The sequence below is a fragment of the Gekko japonicus genome, unplaced genomic scaffold, assembly GCF_001447785.1.
Source record: "Gekko japonicus isolate JY-2015 unplaced genomic scaffold, Gekko_japonicus_V1.1 scaffold712, whole genome shotgun sequence".
NCBI lineage: Eukaryota > Metazoa > Chordata > Lepidosauria > Squamata > Gekkonidae > Gekko > Gekko japonicus.
In genome coordinates, this window is record NW_015176472.1 from 346,000 (window position 1) to 367,253 (window position 21,254).

The 21,254-nt window shown below is 50.4% G+C and overlaps 1 protein-coding gene across 1 annotated transcript; it reads right to left on the reverse strand.

The window, feature by feature from the left end:
- Positions 1-6,552: 6,552 nt before the first annotated feature.
- LOC107123816 (zinc finger protein 500-like) lies at positions 6,553-18,193 on the reverse strand. The gene is made up of 5 exons (XM_015427158.1): positions 17,465-18,193; positions 15,424-15,538; positions 11,527-12,384; positions 9,476-9,673; positions 6,553-7,022 (listed from the first exon to the last, which is right to left on the reverse strand). The coding sequence occupies exons 1-4, from the start codon at positions 18,191-18,193 to the stop codon at positions 9,591-9,593; spliced, it is 1,785 nt and encodes a 594-aa protein (XP_015282644.1). The 3' UTR covers positions 6,553-7,022; positions 9,476-9,590.
- Positions 18,194-21,254: the final 3,061 nt, after the last annotated feature.

Sequence of the window (21,254 nt, forward strand, 5' to 3'; positions counted from 1 at the left end):
GACACAAACTGCCCTTTTTCAAGGACTGCTGTGCCAGAGCTTGTGACTGACCCAAGGTCACATCAGCAGGTGCAAGTGGAGGAGTGGGGAATCAAACCCGGTTCTCCCAGATTAGAGTCCGCACACTTAACCACTACACCAAACTGGCTCTCTTAGACCCCCAAAAATATTGCTGGTCTCTAAGGTGCTGGATTCAATTTAGCAATACATAAAAGAAAATATGTATATACACTTTAAAAAAATCCATAGCCTCATTGTAAGCTACTTTCCATTATATATACATAATCAATTTTTTAAAAAAGATATAACCAAGTGCCTGCTTATTAAACAAGCTGAAGCACAGAATTTAGCCATCTTAGAGCTGGTTTCCCCTAGCCTGATCTTGCCAAAGCTTGAAAGTTAAGCAGGGTTGGCTCTGGTGAGTGTTTGAATGGGAGACCACCAAGAAAAAACAGGGTTGCTATGCAGAGCCAGGAAATGGTAAACCACCTCTGAATGTCTCTTGCTGGAAACACCCTTACAGGGTTGCCATAAACTGGCTGCAACTTGGTGGAACTTTCCACCACCAGCAGCGCTTAAAAAACGTTTCTTTTAAAATAAAGCGTCCACTTGATAATTAGGTACAACATAACAACAGAAGAAGAGCCCTGCTGGATCAGACCCATAGTCTATTTAGTCCAGCATCCTGTCTCACACAGTGACCGACCAGTTCCTCTAAAAGTCCAACAACAGGGCATAGAAGAAGAAGAAGAAGAAGAGATTGGATTTATACCCTGCCCTTCACTACCCAAGGGAGTCTCAGAGCGGCTTACAAACTCCTTCCCCTCCCCACAACAGACACCCTGTGAGGTAGGTGGGGCTGAGAGAGCTCTTGACAGAAACGGCTCTTTTTCAAGAACAGCTGTGCCAGAACTATGGCTTGCCCAAGGTCATCCAGCAGGTGCAGGCGGAGGAGTGGGGAATCAAACCCAGTTCTCCCAGATGCACTTAATGCACTTAACCCCTACACCAAACTGGCTCTCAAGGTCTTCATAAGAACAGAAGAAGAGCCCTGCTGGATCAGAGCAATAGTCCATCTAGTCCAGCCTCTTGTCTCACACAGTGGTCAATCAGCTCCTCTGAAGGTCCAACAACACGGCATAGAGGCCGAGGCCTTCCCCTGATGTTGTATTTAGAAACTCCAATCCATGGTTTCAATAACATATCCCCCTTTTGAAACACATAATTTTGCATTCTAAAATATCACATTTTGCAGGCTAAAAAGCAGCCTTTTAGGAAACCAAATCTTTATTAAGCAGAGCCCTGTCCACAGCCCCTAAATAAAGAAAAGGAGGGAAACTGTCAGAAGAGGAGGTGAGGTGGACCGGATCCTGTGCCGATAATCATTCCCCAGACCTCCCAAGATGGTCTGAGCTACATACAATGTCATAAGAACATAAGAGAAGCTGTGTTGGTTCAGGCCAATGGCCCATCCAGTCCAACACTCTGTGTCACACAGTGGCCAAACCCCAGGTGCCATCAGGAGGTCCACCAGTGGGGCCAGAACTCCAGAAGCCCTCCCACTGTTGCCCCCCCCCAAAAACACCAAGAACACAGAGCATCGGCGCTGGGGAATTCATGGGGGAGGAAGTGACTCACAAAAGCTCATACTGAAATACCTTGGGTGCAGGTATTTCCTATCACCTGTTCCCTGGCCCTCTTCACCGGCAATGCTGAAGATTGAACCTGGGACCTTCTGCGTGCCAAGCCACGGCTCTCCACGCAGCCACAGCCCCCTCCTTAAATGGACCTGCCTTTTACTAAGTTAGATGATCCTTGGTCTACCACCTCCTCCTTTCAAACCTGGAACCCCCGTCATGCCAAGCAGATGCTCCGCCACTGAGCCACACTAAATCAAACCAAGGTTTCCTCCAGAGTCCAGACATCTGGACCTCTGGCTCAAAGGGCAGAAAGCATGCCTGGAGCACCTCCAGTTTGGTGTAGTGGTTAAGTGTGCGGACTCTAATCTGGGAGAACCGCGTTTGATTCCCCACTCCTCCACTTGCACCTGGCTGGATGACCTTGGGCAAGCCGTAGTTCTGATAAGAGCTGTCCTTGGAAAAGAGCAGTTCTCGAAAGAGCTCTCTCAGCCCCACCTACCTCACAGGGTGTCTGTTGTGGGGAAGGGAAGGGAAAGGAGTTTGTAAGCCGCTCTGAGACACCTTTGGGTAGTGAAGGGCGGGGTATAAATCCAATCTCTTCTCTTCTCTCCTCTCTCCACCGCCCCCGGCGACGAAGCCTCCCCGCTCACCCCAAAGTGAACTGCACCCCAGATCTCTTTGATAAAGACAAAAAATCCTTGCAAATCGCTTTCCCCTCTTCCTTTGCTTGATCTGGAAGGAGGCGTCAAAGCCTGGGCCACATCAAAGGCTGAAGGGGCGGAGAGAGTCCCCTTTCCCCAAATTCCCTCCTGCTCCGGGCGCTGCCCCCGCCCTTCCTCCCTCCGACGCCCCACCCGGCGGGAGCTCCTCGGCTTCAAAGGCAAAAGACCCTCCCGGGATAGGCGGTTCGTGCCTCCGCAGTCCTCTCTAGCGAGCAGAGCTCTGTCGACTTAACGCTTTCAACACCGCTGCTGCAGCTTCTCGACGCTAACTCAGCTTCGCACGCCTACAACCGTGTGTTTGACATTCCTTGTTGTTTCTACGAACGAGAACAGAATTAAACAAAGAACGGGAAAAAAAATAACTTAGCTCCAGAGAGATCAATTGCCGTGGAGGAAATGGCTTCTTTGGAGGGTGGACTCGATGGCATCCAAATATCAGTGAACTCCCTCCCTCCCTTTCCCAAGTTCTGCCCTCCCTCCGCTCCACCTTTAAATCGCGAGTGATTTCCTAACCCAGAATCGGTATCCCTGCTAACTCTGTCACAGGAGCTTGCTGGGTGACCATGAGAGCCAGTCTCACTCTCTCAGCCAGGCCTACCTCACAGGGCTGTTGTGAGGATCAAACAGAGGACAGGAAAATGATGTAAGCCGCTTTGCATCCCCATTGAGGGGAAAGGAAGAAGATATTGGATTTATACCCCTCCCTTCACTCCTTGAAGGAGTCTCAGAGCAGCTTACAATCTCCTTTCCCTTCCCCTCCCCACAATAGACACCCTGTGAGGTAGGTGGGGCTTAGAGAACTCTTTTGAGGACTGCGTGTGAGAGAACTTGTGACTGACTCAAGGTCACACCAGCAGCTGCATGTGGAGGAGTGGGGAATCAAACCCAGTTCTCCCAGATTAGAGTCCGTTCTCTTAACTGCTGCACCAAATTGGCTCTGCATGGGGATGGGAAATAGGGTTGCTGAGCTTCAGATGGCACCTGGAGATTTCCTGCTGTGGTGGCTCAAGTGGTTAAGACGCTGAACTGCAGGCTGTGGAAGGTCGGTAGTTCAGCAGTTCAAGACCCGGGTGCCGCATGACGGAGTGAGCTCCCGTCTCTAGTTCCAGCTCCTGCCAACCTAGCAGTTCGAAAGCAAAAAATTGCAAGTAGATAAATAGGGACCACTTCGGTGGGAAGGTCACAGCGTTCCCTGCGCCTTGGTGTTTAGTCATGCCGGCCACGTGACCACGGAAACGTCTTCGGACAGCGCTGGCTCTTCGGCTTTGAAACGGAGATGAGCACCGCAACCCTAGAGTCGGACTCGACTGGCTTTCGAGCAAGGGAAACCTTTACCTTTACAGTTGATCTCCAGACAATCAAGATAAGTTCCCTTGGAGAAAATGGCTGCTTTGGAGGGTGGACTCTATGGCATTATACCCCTCTAAGGTTCATTCCTTCCCAAACCCTGCCTTCCCCAGGCTCCACCCCCAAAATCTCCAGGTATTTCCCAAACCCAGAGCTGGCAACCCTAATGGGATTTGGCCTGCAGTTGTAAGGATCCCAACCTCCAGGTGGTGCCTGGAAATTTTCCCAGAATTACAACTGTTCTCAGGACAACATAGATCAATTCCCCTGGAGGAAAGAGTCTGGTGGGGCCCCGTGTTGGTCAGAGGCAACAGAACAAAGTTTGAGTCCAGTGGCACCTTTAAGACCAAGAGAGTTTAATTCTGGGTATACGCTTTTGTGTGCATGCGCACTTCTGTATGTATGTATTTAAAGTAGTGTGCATGCACAGGAAAGCTTATACCCGGAATTAAACTCTCTTGGTCTTTTTTTATTTTTTTGCAAATTTTTATTAGTTTATATACAGAAAGTGGGGAAGGGGGAAGGGAGGTAGAAAAGTACAGAAATATTAAAAGTTCCAGTTTAGCATGCTGCATTCATATCTTCTCATTACAATTTCACAACTACTTCATCTATCCTTCTTCGCTTAATTTTAGTTTCTCAATAAACTCTCCTGGTCTTACAGGTGCCACTGAACTCAGACTTTGTCCTGGAGGAAAGGGCAGCCTTGGAAAGTGGGCTTGATGATGGCATCACGCAGGATCCGTTTGTCACGCAGGATCCTTGGGCGTCGCCCATTGTATTAAATTGTTTTAAATGTTTTATTGTGAATTACGGTGCTGCATTGCACCCTATATTGTAAGCCGCCCTGAGCCCGCGTGCGGGGAGGGCGGGGTATAAATAAAATTAATTAATTAATTAAATAAATAAATGATATCCCGCTGGACTCTGCTAGGGATGCCAGCCTCCAGGTGGGACTTGGGGGTCCCCGGGAATTGCAGCTCATCCCCTTAGACTACAGAGATGAATTTGCCTGGAGAAAAGGGATGCTTTGGAGGGAGGACTCTGGGGCATTGTACCCCACGGAGGTCCCTGTCCTTCCCAGGCTCCACCCCCAAATCTCCAGGAGTTTCCCAACCTGGATCTGGCCACACACACACCCCGCCAGTGGCCAAGGGGGACCTGGCAACCCTATAAAATTGCGGGTGGGTGGGGACTTGTGCCGTTCCCCCCTCCCCTACGTCTTCACCCAAAGAGTGATAAACACGTGGAATTCACTGCTGCAGGAAATGGTGGCGACTACAAGCAGAGACAGCTTCCAGAGGGGATTGGATAAACATCTGGAGAAGAGGTCTATCAGTGGCTAATCACCACAAGGTACAGAAGGAACACGCTGTCTGGGGCTGTGGTACTGTGTATTCTTGGTGCTTGGGGGGGAGGCAACAGTGGAAGGGCTTCTGTAGTTGTGACCCGGGTAGACTTCCTGATGATACCTGGGTTTGACAACTGTGTGACACAGAGGGTGCGTTCAGACGCGCCGTTTCAGCCGGCATAAACTGTACCGGTTGGAATGGTGCAGTTTATGCCGGCTGAAACGTGATCACACTTACCTCCCTCACAGCGGAGCCCATTGCTGTATGCCCGTTCACATGCCGCGGGCGTCGGCGTTTTTTTTTTAAATTCAATTTGAGCATGCGCATAGGCAGCCATCCACAGAATGGCGATCTTTGAGCATGCTCAAAACACCCCGTATTACATTTAAAGTTTAAAGGTAAGGACTTCCCTTTAAAGTTTAAAGCCCAAACTGGCCTCCCTGAAGTCCCAGACTCCTTCGGAAAGTTAAACTAAGGGCCTTTTCTTTTTTTTAAAAACAAATGCCGGGGCGAAGCTTCGCCCAAGTGCATATCGGCAACTTAAAAAAAATGGTGGGCAAAAATCGGAAGCCTCGGGCTTCCGAACGGAAGTGGCTAGACACCGGTGGAGAGCGGTCAGACGGGGGTAAACGGATTACAACCGTTGTACTCAGGATACCACCACTTGGGGACCTAGTGGCAGAGTACAACGGTTTAAAGGGCTTTGCAACGGTTAGGGACGGAAGGCAGATGTTCTACGTGTGAACGCCGGTAAGTACACCGATTGCAACCGGCACCTATACCATTGCAAACGCCGCGTCTGAACGCACCCAGAGTGTCGGACTGGATGGGCCATTGGCCTGATCCAACTTGGCTTCTCTTATTATCAGCTCCAGCATGGAAGGAGAAGACGGAGTACAAAGACTCCAAAGAATCTTTTAAAGCATTCTTCTCTATACACACACACACACACACACACACAGAGCAAGTGCTCTGACACAAGTTTTGTAAACTAGAGGGGCCAGAGTGGTTTGTTACAAGTTCAGATGCAGAATAAACAGCTCCTCCCTGCTTAGCACTGATTGCAAGCCATTATACAGACACTGTTTTAGGAAGAGAAGAATTGCCACCATTCCATGATACTGTGCAACCACCAACAGTGGGTGTTAGGACCCGGGAATGACTGGGAACACCCACCTCTTCCCAAGACTCCAACAAGGCCATTATGTAGCTCTTCACCTTGTCACCAAGGGGCTGGCCACAAAAGCAGAGCAACACTGGCTAAATCCTCTTTTATATCCATTGTTTGCGCAGGACGTGGCAAAATGTCACACCACCAGTTTCTGTGCCCTCAAGGACAGTTCAGCCCATTATCAGTTTTCAGACAACACCTTGTGTGAATAAACAGGCAACCTTAATCCTTCCCTTCACTGTTATGTGACACAGATGAAAAAATAGCTTTTACTAAATAGAGAATATTTTTTCATTGACAGATCCCAACTTTGTGGGGCTCAAAGACATAGTGGTAAGATCGGTGAGAGGCGCAAATTGGGGGGCTATGCCACCCTCTGTCCAATTCTGACACGAGTCCCTCCCTCACTTCACTTTACTTATCATTAAACCAAGCCCTGATTTGCTGTGTCTTATCTAGAAAGTCTTCTCTGTAGATGGCTGGCCAGAATGAAAATTTCATCAGTTACATGAAAGGCAAACACATATGCAAAAGCGGTATTTTTTGTTTCTTGCACTGGTGCCTCTGGAGAAGTCAGAAACGGTTTTCAAGCAGGAGAAATCGTGCACGGTGCTCGTCATTCGGAAGAGAAAAGACTGGGGCGGGAAGATCTTCCTTCTCACTGACAGGATCCACTTCCGTCTCGGGCAAAGATGGCTGCGGTCTCTCACCACACCTAGGTGAAAGATGGTCGTTTCTGCCGGCACCCCCAGGACGTTGTGCCCCGAAACAAGAGCAAGCAATTTCCCAACTGTTGAAACAAGAAAAATTACAGAGTAGTCAATGTATTCTTTTCTTTATATGTTTGTTTTATTTAATGTACCCTTTTGGCACTTATGGAGCTGCGGTGGCTCAAGTGGTTAAGACGCTGAACTGCAGGCTGTGGAAGGTCAGTAGTTCAGCAGTTCGACACCCGAGTGTGCTGCATGATGGAGTGAGCTCCCGTCTCTAGTTCCAGCTCCTGCCAACCTCGCAGTTCAAAAGCAAGAAATTGCAAGTAGATAAATAGGTACCACTTTGGTGGGAAGGTAACAGCGTTCCGTGCGCCTTGGTGTTTAGTCATACCGGCCACATGACCACGGATATGTCTTCGGACAGCGCTGGCTCTTCGGCTTTGAAACGGAGATGAGCACTGCAACCCTAGAATCGGATTCGACTGGCTTTCGAGCAAGGGAAACCTTTACCTTTGGCACTTGGTCGCAATACTGCTGATGGAAGCTGCCCAGAATCTGCAGTGGTTATATGCTGCAAGCAAAGCCTTTTGAAGGCACCACCCTACAAATGGGTAAGGTCGGCAACTGAGATTGGGGAGGGAAAGAAAGGCACTTAAACATGCTTTATTTCCCCCTCCCTCCCTTCCTGAGCTTCTCTGCAGCAGCAGCAGAGAGGCTCAGGGAGGGAAGGGGGCATGTTTCCATGCCTGCCCTTTGCTTTCCTCCTGCCGTGGGGGGGGAGCCGAGGAGTGCGAAGCCATGATCCGAGCCTGGGGAAGGCACCACGGCGATGGCGGCGGCATCAGGTGTGCGAGAGGGGCTGGTTCGCCGAGGCCTGCGATGTGCGACAGCTACAGCGGCGGCGGAGGACCCGGGCTGGCTCCTTGCGAGCCGGGCCGGGCAAGGGCGCCCCTGCTCCTTCTGCGCGGCACTTGCCTCCTTTGCCAGCTGCTTTTCCTGCCTTCCTTCCCCCTGGCTCTGAAGCCTCGCGGCTTTTTCTTCTTCCCCCCCCGGCTTCGAAGCGAGGGCCGAGTGGCTTTTTCTCCTCCCCCCCGGCTCCAAAGCGAGGGCCCCCCTCCCGGCTCGCTGCTCACCTTCCAAGTGGCAGCGGCGGCAGCAGCGGTCACAGAGCGTTCCCTGCACATGCGCAGGGGACGCTCTGTGAGTTTCGGGGGGATTTAAACATCCCCCGATGTTATTTTTCAGGTTTAGGATTTTTGTGCACACGTGGGGACCGCCCCACGTGCGCACAAACCTCTCCCTCCCCCCCAGGTCCCTCCGATGTGCGGATTTAAGTATCCGCACACCAGGGGGCGACTTGAGAATTAGATATATAGATGGCTTGAACCTAACAGCTGACTGGCTGGGAGTGAAATCCACAAGGAAAGCTGAAGGGGCTTCCAGAGGGAAAGAAGGCATTTTTTTTTTTTTTTAATTTAAATTTTTTATTGTATATTCAGAATATTAACATAAACAACAATTCCTGTAAAATACATTTCAGAACATTTCAGAATAGATACTTCGCAAGTACCTGCTTTTTTAAGTAAATTTGCAATAAGCATGGTAGAGAATAATTGAAACATTGTACATTTAAAGACATTAATACAAGTATATAGCTTTAGAATACTATACAATCAAGAGCAACTGTTACAAGTGATTATGTAGAGATTCTTTGTTACTGTTCTACTTGAAAAGTTTTAAACGACCTTGTTACATGAAAACCAGTTGCGACTGAGCAATGTTTTGTGATATAGGTTTTCAGAACCATTTCAAGTAATCTTTCCAAGATGGAGGTATGTATTCTTCCTCCGATAGATAAGACAGAATTGGAAACCACTTTGCACTGAACGTTTTAATTGAGTTATTTTTCATGTAAGTACCCATTTTATCAGTTATACTTTCGAGGACATATTGGTCCCATAGCCTCCCTTCCCTCTTGTCGGGTTTATCAGACCCGAATATATATTCGGCAATACCGAATATTTTCCCCGTCCTGATACTTTTCCAGTATTGGGCTGGGGATATTCGGCATTTACCGATATTTGAAGCCAAAAAATACCAACTTTTTTTTGCACACCCCTAGTTATCATGAATCCCCCCCCATGCTTCTAGGATTGAACATGCCATATTTATTGAGCATGCCTATCATAGCTCTTCTAAACTAGCACTAAGCATCTTGAGCTCTCGAAAGCACTCCAGAGAATTACTCACATCAGTTCTCATGGCCCTTTCTTAGACACCCAGGGAAATGCCGGTCGCCACTTTGGGGTCAGGAAACAATTTTCTCCAGGCCGGTTTGGCCAGGGATCCTGGAGGGGTTTTTTTGCCCTCTTCTGGGCATGGAGAAGGGGTCGCAGGCTGTGTGTGGGAGGAGGTAGTTGTGAATTTCCTGCATTGTGCAGAGGGTTGGACTAAATAACCCTGGAGGACCCTCCAACTCTATGATTCTATGTTTCTATGGTTGTGGTTTCTAGAAATCAATCATCCTTACGTTGGCCTCCAGGGCTCCTGGCAGTGCCCTCCTTCCTCGCTCCATATCTCCACCGCTGGTGTGCAGGAACACACAGAATGCGATGCTGGCCTCGTGTCTGGATGCCCCGTGTCCATCAGCATGAGGGCCCTTGTGCTTCTGTCTCCTCCTCGTCTTCCTGATACCGTTCCAGCTCCCGCCTTTGTGCCCGATAGGAGGCTGGAAGGAGGGGGAGGAACAGAATGGCAAGTGGTGAGGATGACGTGGGCTTTCTGTACTCCTGGTATGCCGCTCCCCTATTTTGTTCAGTGCTTAGCTTTTCGATACGACATTTGGTATGTGTTGTGCCAAAGGAACTCTGCAGTTATTTACATGCAGTTCCCAAAAACACACACGTGTCATTTACTTCAGTATTCTGCAGAAGGCAAAACGAAGGAAGGAAAAATAATATGTGGTTGGGTCCAATTCACTGTTTCTATCAGTTCTATCCAGCCCTCTTCTCTTCCATTCTGCAGGTGTCATTCACTGGTCTTTCTGCCTACACAGCCCTTATCATCTTCAAGGCCAGAGCTGGAAATGTGGTAATTAGCTTCTCATGAGAACCTGCAGACCATAGGCTAGGAGGGGAGGAATCAGGGGTGATGATGAGGTAATTTCTAGAGGGCACCAGCAAGAAAAGTGACCTGATTGGGTGTCGTCATCACCTGATGCTGCTCAGCTAAAAAACTATAATTGAGCTAAGAGCCCGGAGAAAAGAGTCTAGCTTGGATTCTGATGGACTGAAGGCCTGGGCTATGATTTGTGCCATCTAACGCAGGTCTTGAAGCGTGTTAGATAGTTAAGCTAGCTTCCTTGTCCTTTGCTGCATGGTTTTAGAGTGCTGTGTTGACAGAAATTAAATACAACTTCACATAATTTTTAAAACTAAAAAAGGGTTTGGTTAGTTGTGCACAACAGCCCTAGGGTTCAGCCTTGGACTCCTTGACAAACACGCTTCACTCATCATCAACTGATGGAGGACCTAGCAGCGTTGGATTTATATCCCACCCTTCACTACCCGAAGGAGTCTCAGAGCGGTTTACAATCCCTTTCCCCTTCCCCTCCCCACAACAGACACCCTGTGAGGTACGTGGGGCTGAGAGAGCTCTCTTGAGAACTGCCCTTGAGAGAATAGCTCTGAAAGAACTTGTGACTGACCCAAGGTCACACCAGCAGCTGCATGTGGAGGACTGGGGAATCAAACGTGGTCCCCCCAGATTAGAGCCTGTGCTCTTAACCACTACACCAAACTGGCTCTCATTCAAGGAGATAACACCTATACGAACTTAAGAGTGATGTAGCGCCCCCCCCCCCAGTGTCCAGGCATGCTGAGTCCCTCACTCCAGCAAAAGCTTTGTCAGGGATTTGACGAAGGGAGTGTTGTCTCCAGTGTTCCCTCTAAGCGGAGTTAGCGTGAGCTAGCTCACAGTTATGTAGCCTCCGGGTCACACATTTTTGTCTTCGCTGAGGAAGGGATGGCTCCAGAGCAAACTCATTTATGTAGTAGCCAAATCACTCACCCACAACTTTAACACCAGTAGCTCACAAAGTAGAATTTCTGCTCACAAGACCCCACAGCTTAGAGCAGTGATAGCGAACCTTTTAGAGACCGAGTGCCCAAACTGTGACCCAAACCCCACTTATTTATCACAAAGTGCCAACACGGCAATTTAACCTGAATACTGAGGTTTTACTTTAGAAAAAACAACTCATACATTAACTTAAGATGATCCAAACAAAGTAAGGAAAGCAATCCCAAATGCTTTCATTTACTTAAAATTATTTGGCAGAGAATTCGACACTTTAATGATGGTCTGGGCCTGGCTGGGGCGATGGCACGCGTGCCCACAGAGAGGGCTCTGAGTGCCACTTCTGGTACCCGTGCCATAGGCTCGCCACCACTGGCTTAGAGGGAGCATTGGTTGTCTCTCAATAGCCTATATCCTGAAAAACCTTGTTGGTTTCTAAGGGGCTACCAGACTCGTATCTAGCTGTTAACGCCCCTCCCTGGCAGAAATATCCTCCCTATTTACCTGGCAGGTGACGATCTTTGAACGGGGGGCGCCCCGCCGCATCCCACAGAGCCCGCATCCGGTTGAAATAACGTGGTACGTTGGCAGGCCTCTCTTTCCCCTCCGCAGCAGGCCTACCGGCGGCAAAGAAATCCGTCTTCAACTGTTTCCACTTCGATCGCAGCTGGTCGATCGTCCGGTTGAACCCCAGAGAGCACAGCCGGTCCCGAATTTTCCCCCAGTGCTGCTGACCTCTCTGTGAACTGCTGCTCATCAGCAGGGCGAGGGCAGGGCTGACCTTGACGCTGTTCAACAGGGCCACCACCTCCTTCCCTTCCCAGCGCTGGCCACGGACGCGAGGCGTCATTTTCGTGAACAACACGGACGGCTCCGGGCTAGTCACATTGAGGCCGGCTTGGCACGTGTGCGGAGGGCTGCAGAAGTGCAAACGCCTGTATGTCTTCTCCCCTGCGTGGCTTCTCTGATGGATGCCGACCTCGGAGCTCGAGGGAAAGCATTTCCCACGGACCAGGCATTTGTGCGCTTTCTCTCTTGTGCCGGTGCCCTTTGGGATTAAACCTTTCCTGTAATCAGGGCAGGGGTGGCGCTTCTCCCCAATATCAATTCCCGTTTGCACTGCGGTGTCACTGGAGGCCTTGAGGCCTCCCACACAAGGGAGGGATTCATCCCCATCCTCCGATGGACAGTCCGGCTGCCCACACTCAGCTCTTTCCTCACTCGCAGAAACGTAGACCCGTCGACAACACTGGGAAACATTCGCTTCTGCTTTCCATATTGAGGAGCCATGAGGCCTAACCAGATCCATGTCCTCAGGTAGGTATCTTCCCTCCTCATCTAGGGCCATCCATCTTTCAGCTGCTGCAGAAATGAGAGATGCTTAAGAACAATTGTTTGACACAGTTGCGAGGAAGTGGTTAGCATGCTAGGGAAGTACAAGAGAACTTAACGTTCAAATTCACTGGGTGACCTAGTCTTAATTGTCTTGGGGGGGGGCCTAGGGCAAAAGCCCAGGATGGGGGCTGCAGAATCACCACACCCTCTGCTGGTGAGGCAAGGGTTGCGAGGTTGCTCCTGGCAACCAACGGAGGATGGGGAGACTCAGGGCTATTTTTGGGCAGGAACGCACAGGAACGGAGTTCCGGCTGGCTCCTGAGTTGGCCACGCCCAGCAGGAGCTCATTAGCATAATAGGCCACACCCAACAGCAGAATCGCATTAGAATTGGCTACATTAGGGGTGTGTGGCCTAACATGCAAAGGAGTTCCTGCTATTAAAAAAAGCCCTGGGTTTTGACCACAAACAAGGTCAACAGAATAAGAAGCAAAAGGTGGGCGTGGCTGGATCACCACACTTCTGGTAACATGTGGGTGTGGCCTAATATGCTAATGAGCTGTGCTGTCAGGGCTGTGGCCTAATATGCTAATGAGTTTCTGCTGTTGGGTGTGGCCTATTATGCTAATGAGTTCCTGCTGGGCTTTTTCTACAAAAAAAGCTCTGGGGAGACTTAAGGAGAGCAGGAGGGAGGCCCAGCTTGACGTTACATTGACGTGTCCACGTCACTTCTGATGTGACCCAGAAATGACACAGAGCTGCTGGGGCGACACTCTGGTATTTGGGCAAAAACTCTATGGTAAATTTGGCCTCCGCCATAGAGTTTTTGCCCAAATACCAGAACATCACCCCCGACATCGCTGATATGATGACATCACTGCCAGGTCGCGTCAGAAGTGACGTAGACATGTCACTGCAGCGCTGACTGGGCCTCAGTCTTTTTTCCGGGTCAATCTCCCCTGCCAGCCAGCTGATTGGTGGTGGGGCAGTGGGGCCTGGTGGCGGGGGACCCCTGCCTCCACTGGGGTGTCTGGCAACCCTACTCTGGGCCCAAGCAAGGAGGAGCTGACTGACAAGGAGGCAGGCATAGGCAGCTTCCCTTCACTCCGGCTGCCTGAGGCCCAGAGGGGGTGGGCATGCATTGTTGTGGGAGCCTGCTCTCCCTGTTCCTTTCCCCTCCTTTCCCAGGCCAGGGCAGCGGCCCCAGATGTACTGTGGCTAACTTTGCCCCTGGGGTGGCCCCGAGCCAGTTTGGCATAGTGGTTAAGAGTGGTGGATAGGGTTGCCAAGTCAAAATTTCTCCGGAGCGGGGGACTTTCCCTCGGATGACCATGGACCCGCCCCCAGCGTGCCCCGTGTTGTCACGTCACTTCCGGGTGACGCGCACGTCGTGGTGGGGTTCCCCCTGGGGCCCGATCCGCCAGCGGCGGGGCACGGGCGTCTGGGACGGGGGTTTCCCCGCCCCCCGGGGGACTTGACAAGCCTAGCGGTGGACTCTAATCTGGAGAACTGGGTTTGATTCTCCACTCCCCCACATGCAGCCAGTTGGAAGACCTTGGTCAGTCACAGTTCTCTCAGAGCTGTTCTCTCAGGAGCAGTTCTCTCAGAGCTCTCTCAGCCCCACCTACCTCACAGGGCGTCTGTTGTGGGGAGGGGAAGAGAAAGGAGACTGTAAGCCTCTCTGAAACTCTGAATGAAGGGTGGGGTATAAATCCAACTCTTCTTCATTCTATCTCAGCTGGGGATATCTCACAGGGTTGTTGTGAGGATGAAATGGAGGAGAGAAGAACCATGCACACTGCTCTTGGAGGAAGAGCAAATAAGTAGAAGGACAGAAAGACAATGGAGTGGAGTTTCGTGGGGAAAGTGGGCCCTACCAGACCTTAGAGGACATTAAAGGTTAGAGGTAAAGGTTCCCTTGCTCGAAAGCCAGTCGAATCCGACTCTAGGGTTGCGGTGCTCATCTCCGTTTCAAAGCCAAAGAGCCAGCGCTGTCCGAAGACGTTTCCGTGGTCATGTGGCTGGCATGACTAAACACCAAGGCGCACGGAACGCTGTTACCTTCCCACCGAAGTGGTCCCTATTTATCTACTTGCAATTTCTTGCTTTCGAACTGCTAGGTTGGCAGGAGCTGGAACTTGAGACGGGAGCTCACTCTGTCATGCGGCGCACTCAGGTCTTGAACTGCTGAACTACTGACCTTCCACAGTAGAGGACATTACAAGACACCAAATATCTGCACCAGCTTCCAGAGATTCCTAAATCTAAGTGAAGTATAGCATTGCCAGCTCTGGGTTGGGAAATACCTGGAGATTGGGGGGGTGGAGCCAGAGGAGGGAAGGGTTTGGGGAGGGAAGGGAAGGGACCTCAGTGTGGTACAGTGCCACAGAGTTCACCTTCCAAAGCAGACATTTTCTCCAGGTAAACTGATCTCTGTCGCCTGGAGATCAGTTGCAATAGCGGGAAATCTCCAGCCACTACCTGGAGATTGGCCACCGTAGTGAAGTAGGATACAGAAGCATCTTAGCCTAGACAAAGTAAAGCCACAAACAGACTGATTTCCATCTGCTACATCTTAATTTACCTGACTCTCTACTGCGACGGAATGTTGTCAAACATTAACATAAGAACATAAGAGACGCCAGTGTTGGATCAGGCCAAAGGCTCATCCAGTCTAACACTCTGTCACACAGTGGCCCAAAATACCAGGTGCCATCAGGAGGTCCACCAGTGGGGCCAGGACATTAGAAGCCCTCCCACTGTTGACCCCACCCAAGCACCAAGAAGACAGAGCATCCCTTGCCCCAGAGTTAAACATTCCAGCTGAGAAGGAGCATGTTTTCCTCTACAACAGAATACCATAAAGTTTTTTTTAAAATAAATAAAGTCCCACCCAAAGAAATAACTCACTACAGATTTTTCTTACAATTTTCAAGGGTTCTTGAGATTCTAGTGATTGACAAGCCCCCAAGTTTCCAGAACAGAGAAGGCGCCACAACCGCCGTCATCCTAGGAAGGTGCTTCTGAGCATCTCAGATCTCAGGCACCAAGAGGCCCTCATCCTCACCTGATGGGCTGTTGTCTCCATCCTCCTCCTTCTCCTCCTTGGTTTCTGGGCCCAAACTTCTCTGGTCCAGGTCTGAAGCTTCAGAAAAACTCACACACCCCTCCTCAAATGCTACCTGCAACAGAGGAGGAGACATTTTAGGACAGAACGACAGGGCCTGGAGGGCAAATTCTAGGTAAAAGGCCCTGATTCTGCCCCCCCCCTTGCAGTTTGAAGCCCCATTGATCGATCAAGGATGAAAAACCAGGACAGAAATAATATACAAATATTGTTGATCCTTTCTTTTCCCCCCCTTTTTAATAGGGGGATTCAAATCAGTTGGGCACCCAGAGGTTGGGTGAGAGAGAAAAATATCTTGAGACACAAATTAAACAAAATATATATATATTCATTACAAAGTGCACTAAAACTATACTTTAAAAACGTTGGCACAATCCGCCCTTGACGTGGCGAATATTTGAATTAAGGTCCTGAATTTATTTAACCTGATAATTTTGATTTTTCTAGGTTAAAAACCCTGAACCAATAAAACAGGACCAATAATTCCATATATCTAGGTTGATAACCTTGAACCACATTAAACGTGTTTCGGCCTCCAGGACCTCTGCCAGTGGTCAAATTTTTGTATATACATGCACACTACAACATATAAACATGTTTTAGTGCCAAGGCAGGTTGATTATAAGACATTTGAGTGTGTGGCAAAAGACTTGGGTTGTGTGATGGCTATCTTAAACTTTTAAGTTAGGGCTGCCAAGTCCCCCCGGGGGGCGGGGAATCCCCCGCCCCAGAGGCCCATTCCCCCCGCCGGTGGATCGGGCCCCGGGGGGAACCCCACCCCGGCGTGCGGTGTGTGCACGCATAGGACGCCGGACGGGAGTCCCCCGCTCCCGACGATTTTCGACTTGGAAACCCTATTTTAAGTACACGCATCCAAGGAATGCAGGTTTAATAGTTCTTTCTCACTATGGCTATCATAACTCTCAGAGTGTGGATATACGTATCAACCTTTAACTGACAGTCAACTCAAACCAGTCAGGCTCATTCAGGAGAAAGAGGAGTGGATTCAGAAGGACAGAATAATCCATTGAAAATGTCTTTATTTTAGATGAAAGTCAGAAAGTGAAAGGCCAGTCCCCTAAATAGAACCCCCACAGAAAATGTCCTCATCCATAGGCACCATCAGAGAAGGAGACAGGAGAATCTACTTTATTCTGATCTCCAGAACCTGCAGGCCTTGTCAACAGAGTTGCCAATTCGACTGGGAAAGGGAAAGACATCAGTGGGGTATAATGTCATTGGGTCCATCCTCGAAAGCAGCCATTTTCTCCATGGAAAGAGATCCCTGTAGAATAAGTCGTAATTCCACGAGATCTCCAGACCCCACCTGGAGGTTGGCCAAAATTACCAGTTAGGGTGAACAGTCTCCAGGTGGGGCCTGGAGTTTCCCTGGAATTATGACTGATTTCCAGAGTAAACACATCTGTTGCCATTGAGAAAATGGCAGGTTTGGAGGGTGGACTCTGTGGTATATGATAAAGATCAGGAGAAATGGAAGTTCCTATCTAGTCATCATGAGCCTACCCAGTCCCCCAGTCAGGAAAGGGAATTCCCTCACCCGCAGGTCCTGTGCCCACCAATGCTCCAAGTGATGAGGGGGAAAGATGGATTGCATGTGTTGCTACATCACATCCTGTGAAAATGTGGGAGTGATGGAGGGTAGTTCTAGGAATCTGTGGAATCTCTATGGTTTTACCATAGAGCTACCCTATGTCCCTATGTCACTTCCAGGTTTTCACCCGAAGTGACATAACAGCCCTTGAGATGGTGCAGCCCCCGCCCCCCCCATCTTCACTGCCAAATCTCCTAGTTGTTCGCAGGCACAGACTAGCAACCCTAGGCACCACCCTCAAATCTTCAGGAATTACCAAGCCAGAGTTAGCAACCTTAGCCCCAGGTGCGAAACAGGAGAGAGATCTCAACATTTGGTCCACCACAGACCTCCTTGTGTTACACAAAAACAACACAGGGGAACTCTCACCTCTTTCTCCTGTCTTTGGGCCTCCTGCTGTCTCAACAGGAAATCCTCGGCCAGGGTCACTGCCTGGGAACAGGTCTCTGGTCCACATTCTCTAACCCGACTCTGGATCTCCAGGGGCAGGATGGTCAGGAGCTGTTCCAGGATCAGCAGCTCTAAGATCTGTTCCTTGGAGTGTCGCTCAAATTTTAGCCACCGGCAGCAAAGTTCCTGCAGTTGGCCATAAGCCGCTCTCGGCCCCTCAACCTCTCGGTAGCAGAAGCACCTGAAGTGTTGACGTTGCTTCTCCCTGTTGATGGCATCCCCTCGCAAGATGGCCGCCTTCACTTTCCCATAATCCTCTCTGTCTCGGGCATCCAGTTTGATAAAGGCCTGCTCCGCTTCTCCACTGAGGGCCGGCAGGAGTCGGGTTGCCCATTCTTCTCTGGGCCAGCGGCAGGCTTCAGCCACCTGTTCAAAGGAGGCCAGAAAAGCCTTTGGATCATCCCAGGGTGAAGGCTTGTTGTCCAGCAATACTGGGATCCCCCGGGCTGTGTGAGGGGAATCCAGTTTCTTCAGGAAACCCTGCCACTGGTCTTCCCACTGATGAAAGGAAACCTCCTCTGGCTCCTGTTTAATCTGTTCTCCCGGTCTCCTTTGCAGAAATTCCCTAATATTCTCGGCTTGGAGAGTATGAGGGGCCTTCCCTGCTCCCTGAAGTACTTCTACTGAGGTAGGGCCCTGTTCCTCCATTTTCATAGTCAAACGAACTCACAAAGATCACGTTGCACGATCAGAACTTCCAAGATAAGTGACTGGGCTCTGAACCCACGTTCCGAGGTTCTACCTGCATAAAGAGAGAAGAATGAGAGAGAATACATGAGTCGACGGTCAACCTCTGGTATGCTGGCTGCTGTTTGTGTTCAGAAAGACTGACCCAGATACCAAATGTATATAAAACTATGTGGATGCCAGCCCCCATGTGGGACCTGGGATTCCCCTGGAATTATAGCTCATCTCCAGACTATAGGGACCAGTTCCCCTGAAGAAAACAGATGCTTTGGAGGGCGGACTGTATGACACTGTACTGCACTGAGGTCCCTGAATCCCCCAGGCTCCACCCCCAAATCTCCGGGGGTTTCCCAACCTGGCAACCCTACTCCACCCTCTCCTGCCAGTGGACCTGGCAGCTGTCCGTCCTAGGGTTGGCCATCCCCCTCCTGGTGACCATCAGGGCATGGAAAAGGAGGAGGAGAATTGCTTTTATACCCCGGCTCTTCAGTACCCGAAGGAGTATCGGGGCAGCTTACAACCGCCTTCCCTTCCTCTCCCAACAGACACCCTGTGAGGGAGGTGGGGCTGAGAGAGCTCTGAAAGAACTGTGACTGACCCAAGGTCACCCAGCTGGCCTCATGTGGAGAAGAGGGGACTCAAACCCGGTTCTCCAGATCAGAGTCTGCCGCTCTTAACAACTACTCAGAGAGCAAGTTTGATGCCGTGGTTAAGAGCGGTGGACTCTAATCTGAAGAACTGGGTTTGATTCCCCACTCCTCCACATGCAGCCAGCTGGGTGACCTTGGGTCAGTCACAGTTCTTTCAGAGCTCTCTCAGCCCCACCTCCCTCACAGGGTGTCTGTTGTGGGGAAAGGAAGGGAAGGAGATTGTAAGATGCTCTGAGACTCCAAGTGAAGGGTGGGATATAAATCTAACTCTTCTTCTACACCAGGAGTATCATTCAGAAGCAAAACCCATAGATCTACAATGCAGGCCTGATTTAAGGCCATTGGACTATCAGCCTTTACAGAAAATAATGCAGAATATCCGGAGTGGGGTCTGTTCCAGGGCTGCATCCCCTGTGGAGCCGCCGCTTGAAGACCAGCCTTGGTAGAGTTACAGAGCACTTAGAGAAACCAACACTTGGGGGTGGATTACAATTTGCTAAAGAAGAGCCACAAAGATGGAGAGCATCAAGTGCAGAGCCAGCTCAGCCGTAGGTGCCAACTGCTCCTGGTAATGGTCAGCAGCTATCAGCAGCTATATGATGTGGTCCTTCAGGTAACGGGGCATTGCAGGAAGCAGATGGATTCTATCCAGAGCCAGTTTATGCAACAGAGACGGGATAGATGGGCCACAGTCAAATCTCCTGAATTTAATCAGGGAGAAGACATTGGCAGTTACCTGGCCCTTTTTCAGGACTGTTGTTTATCTTGTGCCAGTCCTTACAATAGTACTGTCCCTATATCACAGCAAATAAACAACATTAATGATAAGCTCATATATGAGACATCTCAGAGTGGTTTACAATCCCTTTCCCTTCCCCTCCCCATAACAGACACATTACATTTCAATTTATTGTATTTAAGACTGTATTTAATGCTTTCATTTCATAGCACCACATTCTTTTGATCGATGCAGTTAGCAGAAGACCTGATGAAACTAAGAATCGTTTTATTGTTACGGGTAATATTGTGTAAGGAATGGACTTTGCAGTTGGCTACCAGAAAAGAAGGTGGCGGCTACCCAACCATCATTTGTGGCCACCTAGCCTCGGGAAGTAAACCAAGGTACAGAGAGGTTTGAGGGTGCCAGGGACCAAACCTCCCTCATGCATGATATATCCTCTTTCCACTGAGCTGGACGCCCCCTTCCCCATTTTGTTTTCACAACCTACATATTATCCCCAACAGGAAGAAAAATTAAGGCAGGATCAGAGATTCTGCAATCAGCTGAAAGAGGGGGTGCAAATCCTTTCCTTTCATGGTAGGTGTAATGTATTCAGCCTGACATGCCCGGACTTGCCCGGGCTGGCCAGGCACAACTCTTCAATAGCTTCATGTCCCAAAGACAATGGGTCCGTAGGATCCTAGCCGGCCCAATCAAAGGGCCAGCTTCTCAGCCAGGAGACCAATGGTCGCCCGGTTACTGTAAATAGCCTATCGGGAGTAGGGTGTGTGTGTTAGGTGTACTTGGTGGCGGGTTTTCTGAACATATATATCCAGCCTGCGAGCTGGTCTTTTCGTCTTTGTCCTGAACTAAATAAAGGTATGCTTAGCTGAAATCGCTCTCCGTCTGCATACTTTTCACTGGCGACGAGGATGGGATCGACGACCCCATGAACAAAGACCCGGACGCCAAACCGAGCCCCGCACCGAGCACCGACGCCGAGACCTCCGGGAACCGCGCAGCGTCGCATCCCAGCTCTCCGGCAACCGCTCACCGCGCAGCTCCCGGCTCCGCTTCGTTCCCTGCTGACCCCGAGAGCAGCAGCGGCCTCCACAACGCTCCCGACGCCATCGCCGTTCCAGAGGCCACCCCACCACGTGGCGACAGTACAATGGCGACCGCGACCGCAACAGAAAGCCTGCCCGCTTTCGATCTCTCCCAGCCCTCGCTGTGGGACACCTGGCTGGACACGCTGGAGAGCCGCTTCACCATCCACAAGGTGGTGGATGACGCGATGAAGAAGGCTTACCTGCTGAGCCACTGCGGAATCCAGACCCATCGGCTCCTCAAGGACTTAATCTCGCCCAAACTAACGAAGGACGAGTCATACAGCTCCTTAGTCCAGGCCCTGACCGACCATCTGGCTCCCAAACCCACGAAGTACGTGGAGCGGTTGGACTTCTTCGCAAGAGTTCAGGGCCCCAGCGAAACCACCTCCGATTTTCTGGCGGCGCTGCGGAGCCTGGCGACCCGGTGCTCCTTCCCCAGCCTCGACGATACCCTCCTGAACCAGTTCCTCGTCGGACTCCGGGAGCCGAAGCTGCAGAGGAAACTGGTGAGCCAGAACGATCTGAGCCTGGACAAGGCCATC